The following is a 12,988-nucleotide window of genomic DNA, read 5'->3' as shown; positions in this document are numbered from 1 at the left end:
CCCCTTATGCTTCCCAAACAACATAAATTTAGTTTTATCCAAATTCAAAGACAGTTTATTTAAGTCACACCATTTCTTTACTTTGATCAGTTCTGAGGTGATGTCCTCCATAAGCTGTTGCAGGTTTTCCCCAATACCCAAAATATTTGTATCGTCAGCAAACAGAACATATTGCAGTATTTTTGATACCTTACATATATCATTCATGTATAAGATGAAGAGTTTAGGACCCAGCACTGACCCCTGGGGGACACCACAAACAATGTCCAAGCATGATGACTGAAAATCACTTATTTTCACAAATTGTTGCCTGTTACTTAAATAACTTTTCATCCATTGTAAAACAACACCCCTGATCCCATAACGCTCCAGTTTCTTAAATAATATTTCATGATTTATTGTGTCAAATGCTTTTTTAAGATCGATAAAGACTCCAACTGCAAATTTCTTTTGGTCTATGGAACTGGTGATTTCTTCTATTAATTCCAAAACTGCCAATGAAGTGGATCTTTGTGATCTGAATCCATATTGACTTTCAGCAAGTAATTTGTGTTTGTCAATAACTTTGTCTAATCTGTTAACAAACAGTTTTTCTAAGATTTTAGAAAACTGTGGTAGTAGGGAAACAGGCCTATAATTGGTGAAATGGTGTCTGTCCCCAGTTTTGTATAATGGGATGACTTTTGTGGTTTTCATGCTATTTGGAAATTTACCAGTTTGAAAAGAAAGATTACAGATATGTCAATGGTCGAACATCATTCGAATAACATTTTTGACTATTGTCATATCAGTACCATCACAGTCTGTTGACATCTTGTTTTTACATTTAAGTACAATATCTATGATTTCTTTCTGCTCCACTGCCGTGAGAAACATTGAATTTGAATTTCTACATATTAGTTTCTCATTCCAATCATCTACTGATCTAGGATCAAGGATTTTTCCTGCCAGTTTAGGTCCAACACTTACAAAGTACCTGTTGAAGTTATTAACTACATCGTTCATATCATTTATGATTTCATCATTATCAATAAAATACTGTGGATAATTATTTTTTCTATAGTGTTTCCTAATTACATTGTTTAATATATTCCAAATACTTTTAATGTTACTTGTATTCCTATCTAATAATTTGCTATAGTATTCCTGTTTTGAGATCCGTAATATGGTTGTCAATTTATTTTTATATTTTTTATATTTATTCTCAGCTTGTTCAGTTCTATTTTTTAGGAATTCTCTGTAGAGTGTATTCTTTTTTTTACAGGCATTTTTCTAGGCATTTTTTAGAAAAATGCCTTGTTACATTACAAATTTTGTAAGGGTTGCATGATAAATGCATGCAAAGGTTAATTATGTTTGACCTAAAATAATTGTTCCATACCGACACAGTAACCTTTGACTGACCCCTGACATATGGCCTATTTGGGCGCGTGCTTGAGGCAGCGAGTCGCTCGCTCTGGCGTTATTTTGAAAGTGAGCTGTGCGCGCGCGCGCACGCGCAGCTGTCATGTGGGGAAGATGAGCGATACTGTGGTCGCAGAGGGAGCCGCAAAAATCAGAGACGGCAAAAAAGTATGGAAATCGCACGCGTGAGCTGTATGTGTGTATAATTTGTTCATGAGTGGTTGTCTGTAAAGGTTTGGTTTGACTTCTCTCTCGCAGTGGAGGAGCCGCTGGCTGGTTCTGCGCAAACCCTCACCGGTCGCAGGTCAGTTATCATGATCATACACTTCACAGCAACACAAACTCAACAGACTTTACATAAAAGTAACATGTACTTTAATATATGAAAATAAACGGAACATTATCACAACAGCTATAAACCAGCAAACAGAAAGTAAATAATAAGCTGTATTGTCATCACGCTGTTGCAGTTAATTTGTAAATACAAGCATTTATTGTAATACAGACAGATGATCGTTGTGGTGCTGCTACATAATCATTTCTAGTTCACTGTTAAGTCATAGTATAGTTTTTATTAAATCGTATCAAAATAGATTTATTATAGATTTAGATTTATATTATATTATCGTGATAATATGGCAACAAGTTAATATTGCAATATTGTAAACATTAGGCTATATTATATTACAAATACTTGTTAGAATACAATGAAACCAAAAAGGATCAAATGTAATGGTGCTATAGAACAGAATAACATTTAATATAGACTAATCATCTATTCATTATTTTGTTACCAGACTTAATATTCTGTTGGAAGCTTAGAAATCAACCTAAAGGAGTTTCTCTTGTGTTTTACTGTGATCTAGACAGAAAGATAAACACTATGAACGTTAGTGTTCATGGATGAAGCTGACTTTTGAGTTTTTAATCTATAATAAGGTGTGTGAGTTACATGCATGTTTTATGTAATACACTGAGAGCATGGATGAACATCAATGTTTTTTACTTGAAATAGCCTATGCTGGTCTTTTTTGCACATTATACATAGGCCTATGCTATATATATGGGCATTATAGGCTATATAATGTAGGATACATACAGACTTCATGACTGTTAATTCAGGTTTACTAATTTGCGTTCCAGGAGTCTCATATAACCGCACTGGAATGTTTCACTATTCAGTACAACAGCACTCTTGCTTCAGTGAAATGTCTTGCCGTCGCTGCGAATGTTTTATTGGTGCAGTGAAGTTTTCTTTTGCAGTAGATCAGCTGTGAGAGCAGAAATGTGTGCGGAAAGACGTTTGTACAGCTGTTCACACTGTGTGTGTGTCACATGCCAAAGGTTGTTTTGTTTGTTTGCTTTCGTAGTAGCAGAAATTACGTTTGACCTACCTACATCTTTCAGGGGATGTAAGAATTGTTTTTTGGACATGCACCTCTACATGTACCTCTTTATTTACATTTAAATATGGTTACAGTTTGTAGTAGACCTATAAATGATACAATGCCACATGATACACTACACTACCGTTCCAAAGTTTGGGGTCAGTAAGATTTTTAAATATTATTGAAAGAATTCTCTTAAAATAATTGTTTTCTAATGTAATATATTTTAAAAATGTAATTTATTCCTGTGATCAAAGCTGAATTTTTAGCAACATTACTCCAGTCTTCAATTCATGCTGATTTGCTGCTTATTAGGCTATCAATGTGGAAATCGGTTGTGCTGCTTCATATTTTTTTTAGAGTCTTTGATGAATAGAAAGTTTAAAAGAACAGCATTTATTTGAAATATAAATCTTTTGTAACATTAAAAACGTCTTTACTGCTTATTTTGATAGATGTAATGCATCCTTGCTGAATAAAAGTATTACTTTCTTTCAAAAACAACAACAACCACAACAAAAAATCAGGGCCGTGTTCAAAAACCGAATGAGCTCAAATGCTGTAGCTGGGTCAAAGGCAGGACATTTTTTTTTTTTTTTTCTGGATCTATTAATACATCAAAATGCATTTCATACATACAGTGACATACCTTTTCTATTCTATTATGTTTTTTCATTTCTAAATTAAAATTCACTTTAAATTTTCTAGGGACATAAAAGTAAATCATCGACAGCTTAGATAAGACAAATGTCCTCATAAAACACACTGAAAAATATTCATTAAAGTGACAAAACTCTTAAAAAAATGATTTAGAAGGTAAGTATGGATTTAAAGTGATGATTTAAAGTCGATGATTTTTTTCATATTATTTCTACAATAAGCAGTGTTATGTTAAAATATGACTATATTTGAAAACTTTTCCACAAATGATAGACATGTTAGTCATATCATCAATGTCAAATGGACGTTTCAGACCTTCTTGACTGTATGTCAAGGTTAATAAATGTCTTTAAACATGTCCTTTATGAAAGCTAATGTGTGTTTGTGTGTGTCAGATTGTTTGGTGCTGTACGTGTATAAGGAGCGCGGTGTGAAGGACAGGAGCAGCGTGACGCTGGAGCACATCTGCGGTCTGGAGACGTGTGTCAGCGCTGACGGCGTTCCCTTCATCCTCTCAATCCTGTGTCTCAGTCAAACTGCCGTGCTCGGCTTCGACAGCAGGGAGGCGCTGCAGAGCTGGGACCTGCGACTGCGCTACTGCCTTGGGGAAGGTCAGAGTTCAACATTTAACCCATAAAACAGTCACTTACATGTGTTGGTCAACACAATGACCGATGAGATAATACCTCACCGCTATCTGTATCTGTTTCCAAGATAACGTGGTAGTTTAGTCAGATCGTTTTATAGTTTTAGGTAGTTGCTAAATGTTTAACATTAAATCTATTTTTTAAAATTAAATCTAAATATTTTTAACGTATGCAGCTTTATGAGCTCTTATCGATTCGGAGATTACTTGGAATAATTATACTTAATTTTAATATTACATTACTGTAATAGTATAAAGTACACCAAATCAACATATTTCTGAAGGTTCATGTGACACTGAAGACTAGGGTGTCTTGTAAGTGTTATAATTATATTTATAAATATAAATTAATAAAATTATTTAAAAAAATCATTTGCCACACAGACGCAGGACCATTTATATTGAGGTAGGCGATATAGTGAGACACTTGACCAGTTAGATCATTTAAAGCATATACTTTTCCACATTCATGTACATTTTAACTACGTTTTCATGTTGATACCAACATCAAGCCGCATTATGCATCAGCTACCCAAAGACATTTGATTGATTGACATGATTGTTGTGTATGTGCTTGAACTCTTTGTAGTTGTGAGCAGGCATGTGATGCAGTCAGCTGTGTGTGTCTGTTTGTGTGTGTAGCTGCTTTTTTATTTGCACACCCTCATAAATCTGTTTCAAAGTTACTGCTAACAGGTTTAACCCTGCCTACATTCCCTCATCACATTTTACACACACAGACAAAGAGAAGCTGTTACTAGATGGGATTTACTGCATAGACCAAAGTAACATTGTGACATTCCTAGCATCAGGAACACTTACCAGAGCTTTCTAGTAAGTGCTGTTTGTTAAGGCAAGGTGTAACCCACATGTACTATCTTTCATATGTTGGATTAGAGATTTAAACAAACCCTGAACTATGAATTTTCTAAGACTTATGATTTTCACTTGATGAATATAAATGAATAATAAAACTATGAGTATAAATAAAGTTAAAATACATTAAAAAAGTGACCCAGGCTGTATTTAGAGACCAGAATATCATAGAGTGCTGAACTTGCAAGCACCCAGAATACTTCAGAAACCACCAATGCCCTAAAAACTACCCAGAACACCATAGTAACCACCCAGAACACCCTAGCAACAATCTTGCAATGCTGTAGAAACCGCCTAGAATACTTTATAAACTACCCAGAACACACCTAGCAACCATCTGTCAACCACCCAGAACACCCTGGCCTAAGTTAACAAGCACCTTGCAATTCCATAGAAACCACCTAGCAATGCTTTTGCAAACAACCAGAATATCAGTAACCACCTATCAACCACCCTAAATACTCTAGCAACCACCTAGAATTCCTTTGAAAATTTCTAGCCGTCAACTAGCAACCACCTGGCAATGCTTTAGAAACCAGTTTGTCCTAGCAAACACCCAAAATAACTTAGTAACCACCTATCAGTGTCCTAGCAACTCCCTTGCAATACCCTAGAAACCACCCAAAATACATTAGAATGCACCTAGCACCGCCCTAACAACCAGAAGTCACCCAGAACACCCTAGTAACCACTTAGCAACGCCTTTGAAACCACACAGAATTTCTTAGTAAGCAACTAGCAACCACACAGAATGTCCTAGAAACCACCTAGCAACGCTCTTGCAACCACACAGAATACCTTAGTAACCACATATCAACTGGTCAAAATACCTTAGTAACCACCTATCAATGCCCAAGCAACCACCCAGAATTATTTAGAAACTAATAGGCTACTTAGAAGTCACATAGCCACCACCCATAACACCTTGGGAACCACACTCTTAACATATTGTGAGTTTTGCACAGGAATACACCACTTACTGTACTTTTTCTTCAGTTCCAGTTTATTGTTTATTGTATCTTGTATCTGAATGATTGGTACAGGAAAATCAAGTTTTCTCTTCTGTCAGTCCACAGTTTCAGCGTCTCTGTGTTGCCCGGCACTAAATTGGAAAGCGGATCGGCGACTCTGCATTTATGCAACAATGTCCTGGTCATCGCTAAAGACCTGCCGGCCGTCATCATTGGTCACTGGAATCTGCTGGACCTGCGGCGATACGGGCCGGTCAACAACGGCTTTGTGTTTGAGGGAGGAACACGCTGTGGTTACTGTGAGTATGCCGATATAACAATGAAAAGGCTCAATATTTTTAGCTTTTTAATAAAATGCAATATCAAGGAATCAAGGTTTGGTTAGTTATCATGGTCTATTGGTTTGTGACAAGAAAAGTTTGGTTTCAGTGTGTTTTTTTAAGGGACTATGTGTAGCTTTTTAGGTATTTTATTATCTAAAATCAATATTTTTATTAATAAATATGCCCTCAATGGTGTACAAATACCTATGCCAATGATCAGACTAATCCTCGTAAACGAAGAATTGATTATCTTTATATACATGGGACGGGTAGGTCCACAGAGGCTTCCATGTAGTTCTGCCATCTTGAAAAACTATAATAGCAGAGAGGGACAAAAAGTACTAGGCCAACGCGTTTCCACAACGCGTTTTCGTTCAGAACCAGCGTCACGTGACTGAAGCGGAGGAGCAGAGCAGTGAGAGGCGCTTGTCACTCCCGCGGCAAGTTTAAAAGGATGCACTGCATGGTTATTTATACACCGTTCATTCATACATATGCTGAGTCACAGGATGAGTCCTCGTCGTCGAAAAAGTCCAAAATAGACCGTAAAAGGAAACGTGACCGGAGATTACAAAAACAAGGGTTAATGTCGGGATAGCTAATGCAGGAGAAAGCTTTCAAAAGAGACCCTGAAGTTGCCTGCTTTCTTCTCGACAGGTAAGTCAATGTTATGGTCTTAATTACAAACTATTTTTTATTGCTTGGTTGTGTACTTTATTATATAGACAGTAGAACATTTATAGTTAAAAGTTAAACAGGCTCTTTGATGAATAGCAGCTATTGAGTAAAGTAACGTTAGAGAAGGCTCTGATGATGATGATATACAATGCACGTACTTCAAAAAATATAACGAGTAAAGAAGGCATTACTACTAATTACCATAGTTAATGTTTTTCACAGTCAGTAATTCAATACTGCATTCTTTTTTTCGTTGTTTCAAGTTTCAGTTTGTTTTAAATAACAAACCTGTTCACCCGAAGAAAAACTATCATAAGACATCCTGTCATAGCTTTTTGGTACATAACGGCTACCGTAGATGCAACGCACATTTGAAAAAGTGAGGCGCTGGAGAGCATTATTCGTTTGAATGCAAAATACAATTTCACAACTAGATGGGAGAAATTCCTACACACAGTCCCTTTAAGTGGTGCCAATGTTGGGGTTTGGTCGATGTGAAACATGTGTTGTTCTCTGATGAGTCCACCTTCACTGTCTTTCTCACATCTGTGGGAGTTTAGGTGTGAAAAAGCCTCATAGACCTTAACACCCGTATTGTTGCTACCCAGAGTGGATCAGTGATGATTTGGATGTCTATGTTAATGTGGTATGTTCAGCCTATCATCCAGACCATGTTCACTTGTCTGGTTGTTTTTTGGCTGCATTTGATTCTGTGAAATTAAATGGTGAAATAGTCATCTGGCTTTGAGGAGTTTAGATGGCTGTAATTTAATATATAATAATATGATTTGTTCAGTCTGTCATCCAGGTCGTTTTCACTTGTCTGGTGGACTATGGCTACATTTAATTCTGAGGATACATAATTAAGTTTGGTTCTCATCCACCTCAACAGGGTCCTATCTACAATGTCAGCCCCGATCAGACTCAGGTGCTGGAACAGAAGGTTCAATCTCTCATGGTGAAAGGCCATAGAATGTCTTAAAATTATAATGTCATAAAAGAGACAATGAGTTTTACAGCCGGTACTTCATAGTTCAAAAGAAGAATGGGGAGTTGCGTCCCATTTTAGATCTTTGTCAGCAAAAAACGTACTCCGATTCTGTCACGGTGTGGTGCAGGCAGAAGTCGATGAGTCAAAAAGTTCAAATGCAAACTTTTACATACAATATAATTCTAACAGGCACAGCAAAGACAGGTAGAAGGTACACAAATGCTAAATACGACGGAGATCGGACAAAGACTGACTGAACAGAATGGAACTAAATACAAACTCTGATGAACACTGACTAACAGAACACAGGTGACATAGATGATGATGATGATGATGATGATGATGATCTAAACACAGGTGATACGGATGGACTAAATGACAGTAACCATGGATACAAAGGAGTGGTGGGAAAAGAACAAAGGAAGACATGTGACTACTGAAAATACAAACAAACACTGACATGTTACAGTACTCCCCCCTCCCGGTAGGCGCATCCTCGCGCCGTAGATAGGCCAACTGAGGAGGGAGGGAGGGGACTCAGGAGGAGGCCGAAGAGCAGGTGAAGGGCAGACAGGAGGGACCAGGGCGAAGCCGCCGGCTCTGGCGACTGAGGTGCAGGCGGGGACACAGAAGGGTGCGGTGGAGACAGAGGGAGTGAGGACCAAGGAGGAACAGAAGGGAGTGAGGAGTCCAATGGAGCCGGGGGGATGAAGGGACAAGGCGTAGTCCAGAGGCGAGGGTAGGTCGACGAGCAACCAAGGTGGATCTGGGGGGACTAGGGAGCCTGGCAAAACTGGTGAACTGATGGGCCACGGTGGAGCTGAGGGAGGTAGGAGCCAAGGTTGAACTGATGGATCGACGGGCAAAGGTAGAGTCCTGGTGGCAGAGGTTGGAGGCGGAGACCGGGGATCCACCAACCAGGCTGGAGCTGCAGGCTGGCAGACCCACGGCGACCCCACCTCCCCGAAGGTGGTTAGAGGAGCTGAGGGGCTGACAGGCAGTGGCGGAAGAAGGGTTGAGAGGTGGTAGATGTGAGGAGGTGGGAGAGGGAGGCTGGGTGGGAATTCAGGAACCGGCTCAGGCTCAGGTTCTGGAACAGATTCGGGCTCGGGAACAGACTCAGGCTTAGACTCAGGAACAGATTCAGATACAAGCTCGGGAACAGAGTCAGATACAGGCTCGGGAACAGAAGACTCAGGCTTAGGGACAGAAGACTCTGGACGGGCGGTCTCGACGGGACGAGACTCTGGATGGGCGGTCTCGGTGGGACAAGACTCTGGAACAGGGACAGGAACAGGTCTGGGAATATGGACAGTCCTTGGGGCAGGAACAGGTCTGGGAACATGGACAGTCCTTGGAGCAGGAACAGGTCTAGGAACAGAACGGGGAACAGGAACAGGTATTGGCATGGCGGCGGCTATCCTGGCTGAGGGCTCAGGTGGTGAGGTGGCGGCCATCTTGGCTGAGGGCTCAGGCGGTGCGCACATAAATATGCACTAGCCTAATACAGTGGGTACAGAAAGTATTCAGACCCCCTTAAATTTTCCACTCTTTGTTATATTGCAGCCATTTGCTAAAATCATTTAAGTTAATTTTTTTTTCCTCATTATTGTACACACAGCACCCCATATTGACAGAAAAACACAGAATTGTTGACATTTTTGCACATTTATTAAAAAAGAAAAACAGAAATATCACATGGTCCTAAGTATTCAGACCATTTGCTCAGTATTTAGTAGAAGCACCCTTTTGATCTAATACAGCCATGAGTCTTTTTGGGAAAGATGCAACAAGTTTTTCACACCTGGATTTGGGTATCCTCTGCCATTCCTCCTTGCAGATCCTCTCCAGTTCTGTCAGGTTGGATGGTAAACATTGATGGACAGCCATTTTCAGGTCTCTCCAGAGATGCTCAATTGGGTTTAAGTCAGGGCTCTGGCTGGGCCATTCAAGAACAGTCACGGAGTTGTTGTGAAGCCACTCCTTCGTTATTTTAGCTGTGTGCTTAGGGTCATTGTCTTGTTGGAAGGTGAACCTTCGGCCCAGTCTGAGGTCCAGAGCACTCTGGAGAAGGTTTTCATCCAGGATATCCCTGTACTTGGCCGCATTCATCTTTCCCTCGATTGCAACCAGTCGTCCTGTCCCTGCAGCTGAAAAACACCCCCACAGCATGATGCTGCCACCACCATGCTTCACTGTTGAGACTGTATTGGACAGGTGATGAGCAGTGCCTGGTTTTCTCCACACATACCGCTTAGAATTAAGGCCAAAAAGTTCTATCTTGGTCTCATCAGACCAGAGAATCTTATTTATCACCATCTTAAACTCCATGCTTGCTTTCATGTGTCTTGCACTGAGGAGAGGCTTCCGTCGGGCCACTCTGCCATAAAGCCCCAACTGGTGGATGGCTGCAGTGATGGTTGCCCTACTACAACTTTCTCCCATCTCCCGACTGCATCTCTGGAGCTCAGCCACAGTGATCTTTGGGTTCTTCTTTACCTCTCTCACCAAGGCTCTTCTCCCCCGATAGCTCAGTTTGGCCGGACGGCCAGCACTAGGAAGGGTTCTGGTCGTCCCAAACGTCTTCCATTTAAGGATTATCGAGGCCACTGTGCTCTTAGGAACCTTAAGTGCAGCAGAAATTTTTTTGTAACCTTGGCCAGATCTGTGCCTTGCCACAATGCTCTTCAGGCAGTTCCTTTGACCTCATGATTCTCATTTGCTCTGACATGCACTGTGAGCTGTAAGGTCTTATATAGACAGGTGTGTGGCTTTCCTAATCAAGTCCAATCAGTATAATCAAACACAGCTGGACTCAAATGAAGGTGTAGAACCATCTCAAGGATGATCAGAAGAAATGGACAGCACCTGAGTTAAATATATGAGTGTCACAGCAAAGGGTCTGAATACTTAGGACCATGTGATATTTCAGTTTTTCTTTTTTAATAAATGTGCAAAAATGTCAACAATTCTGTGTTTTTCTGTCAATATGGGGTGCTGTGTGTACAATAATGAGGAAAAAAATGAACTTAAATGATTTTAGCAAATGGCTGCAATATAACAAAGAGTGAAAAATTGAAGGGGGTCTGAATACTTTCCGTACCCACTGTATTAGCTGCATATCCAAGTGTTTGTGTGGAGTGTGGAAGCTGAAGTATTAGTGCCCTTTCTGCATGATATGGAGTCACTGGCGATCACTTGCATTTAACTTTTTTTTACTCTGTCCTTTTTGGTCTTACATCAAGAGTAGCCTAATACATAATTTGAATCTGACAAATTTTATTTGTGTGCACTCACAACAAGAACTTAAGAAAATAAACAAAAGCGCTTTTGTAAAATAAAGAAAACAAACAGGATGCACTTTCTGCCGTCTCTGTCTCCGTGAACTAGAGCGCATCAAAAAATAAACCGAAACTTAGCATGAACTTTCCTCACAGACATGAGAAATACATCTATTGAAAGCTTGTTAGCATCGTCAACTTCATCACTCTAGCTGAAAACACAGAATTTTTTTTATTATATTGGTTTATAATAAATTAAAACTAAAACTCCCTGTTTTGGGTAAATTTGGTTTTGTTGTTCCTCGCACATAGCTATCAAATGACTTCAGGACACCTCTAATATAGTGAATATGGGCTACTTTTATGATGCTTTAGTGTCCTTTTTAAAGCTTCAGTTCCAATTCATTTCAGTTAAAATAAAAAGAGGGACCAGCAATGACTACATTTACATGTGCACCAGTAATATGATTATTTCCAATAATCAGAGTAAGGACTTAATCACAGCAAGATGTTTACATGACAAGCAAACATATTCACTCTGCAATTTTCATTAATCTGATTATTTACATTCCCTAATGCACAGCACAAATTATGAACTCACATACAGTATGTGTATTACTGGCCAAACTCTTCAAGCACACACAGATTTGTTTGCCGGTTCTTTGGTATCTGGCCTCTGTCATTTTATTTTAAAATGTTTTGGGTGACGTGCCTAAAAATGTTTTCGACCATCCATATACAGTATTATAGGGGACTGAGCGAGCTGAGCAGAATCTTCAGAAAGGCGCTGTCTCCCCATTCCACTCCGCTCGTATGCTCTGATTGTAATTAAAATCAACATTATACTATTTTTTTTATACTATTTGTATTTTTTACTATTGTTTTATATTACAATTATGGTTGCAACAATAATGAACTTGCCTAAATTTGCAGTGAGATGAACATGAGTAAATGATGACAGGATTCTCTCCCTTTAACATCTGTGTGTATTTGTGTGTAGGGGCTGGCGTGTTCTTCTTGTCTTGTGCTGAGGGCGAGCAGATCAGTTTTCTGTTTGACTGTATTGTTCGTGGCATTTCCCCGTCCAGAGGCCCTTTTGGACTGAAGCCACTGCTGCCAGGTTAGTGTTGTATGACTGTGACACGTACAGTATGTGTCTTGATATCAGATTAAAGCCTCATCTGTTGCCATACTCCTAAAGCTTTCAAGCTACATGCATCAAACTCTGGTTAGTCTGTCTGTTTTCAGTGTCTGTCTATCTATCGGCCTGTCTCTCTCTCTCTGATGTTTTCATATATTCAAACTACATTAGGCCTTTATACCCATAAGACATCAAGGCTTTTGTAAACATTCAGTCAAAGCTTTTTTAAGAAAACATTCAAAGTTTGTTTTGGCAAACTTTCAGTTTTCACGATAATATCAAATCAATTCAAACTATGTTATAACCCCTTTGCGAAAAAGAAGTGCACTGAATTGTTCTACATTTAGTGTATTTCAAATCTTTAAAGTATATTTTTAAAAGGATGTACTTGCAGAGAATATTATGAATATAAAAGGGCAAAAATGTCATGGCCCCCAGAATGAATATCTTGAATTGCATGAATATCTGAAGATGCAATATATCAAAAGAAAGAACAGACCCTCTGCTTTTAAACAAACAAGCTTCATGTTCATTCTAGCTTCATGCATTCATTCTTTATCAACACTTGAATATGGGTAAGTTTAATAATTAAGGAACATTTTGAGCAAAAAAACGGAGAAAATCGTGTT

General features: G+C 39.2%; 1 protein-coding gene across 4 annotated transcripts in view; it reads left to right on the top strand.

Annotated features, from left to right (window-relative positions):
• The first annotated feature begins 1,517 nt into the window (after positions 1-1,517).
• The window catches only part of dok7a (docking protein 7a), a 49,494-nt gene continuing 38,023 nt past the window's right edge, over positions 1,518-12,988 (top strand). For all 4 annotated transcript variants that reach the window (XR_014605245.1, XM_084107688.1, XM_084107687.1 and 1 more), the window contains exons 1-5: positions 1,518-1,572; positions 1,663-1,708; positions 3,848-4,063; positions 6,044-6,244; positions 12,219-12,338. Coding sequence is in view for 3 of the 4 variants with exons in the window: in XM_084107688.1 (XP_083963814.1) it covers positions 1,519-1,572; positions 1,663-1,708; positions 3,848-4,063; positions 6,044-6,244; positions 12,219-12,338 (637 nt within the window). In the remaining variant the exon portion in view is untranslated. The remainder of the gene's footprint in view (positions 1,573-1,662; positions 1,709-3,847; positions 4,064-6,043; positions 6,245-12,218; positions 12,339-12,988) is intronic.

This window comes from Abramis brama, assembly GCF_963993115.1.
Source record: "Abramis brama genome assembly, chromosome: 3".
Classification (NCBI taxonomy): Eukaryota; Metazoa; Chordata; class Actinopteri; order Cypriniformes; family Leuciscidae; genus Abramis; species Abramis brama.
The sequence above is the reverse complement of the archived record's forward strand: the minus strand, read 5'-3'. Positions and strand labels throughout refer to the sequence as shown.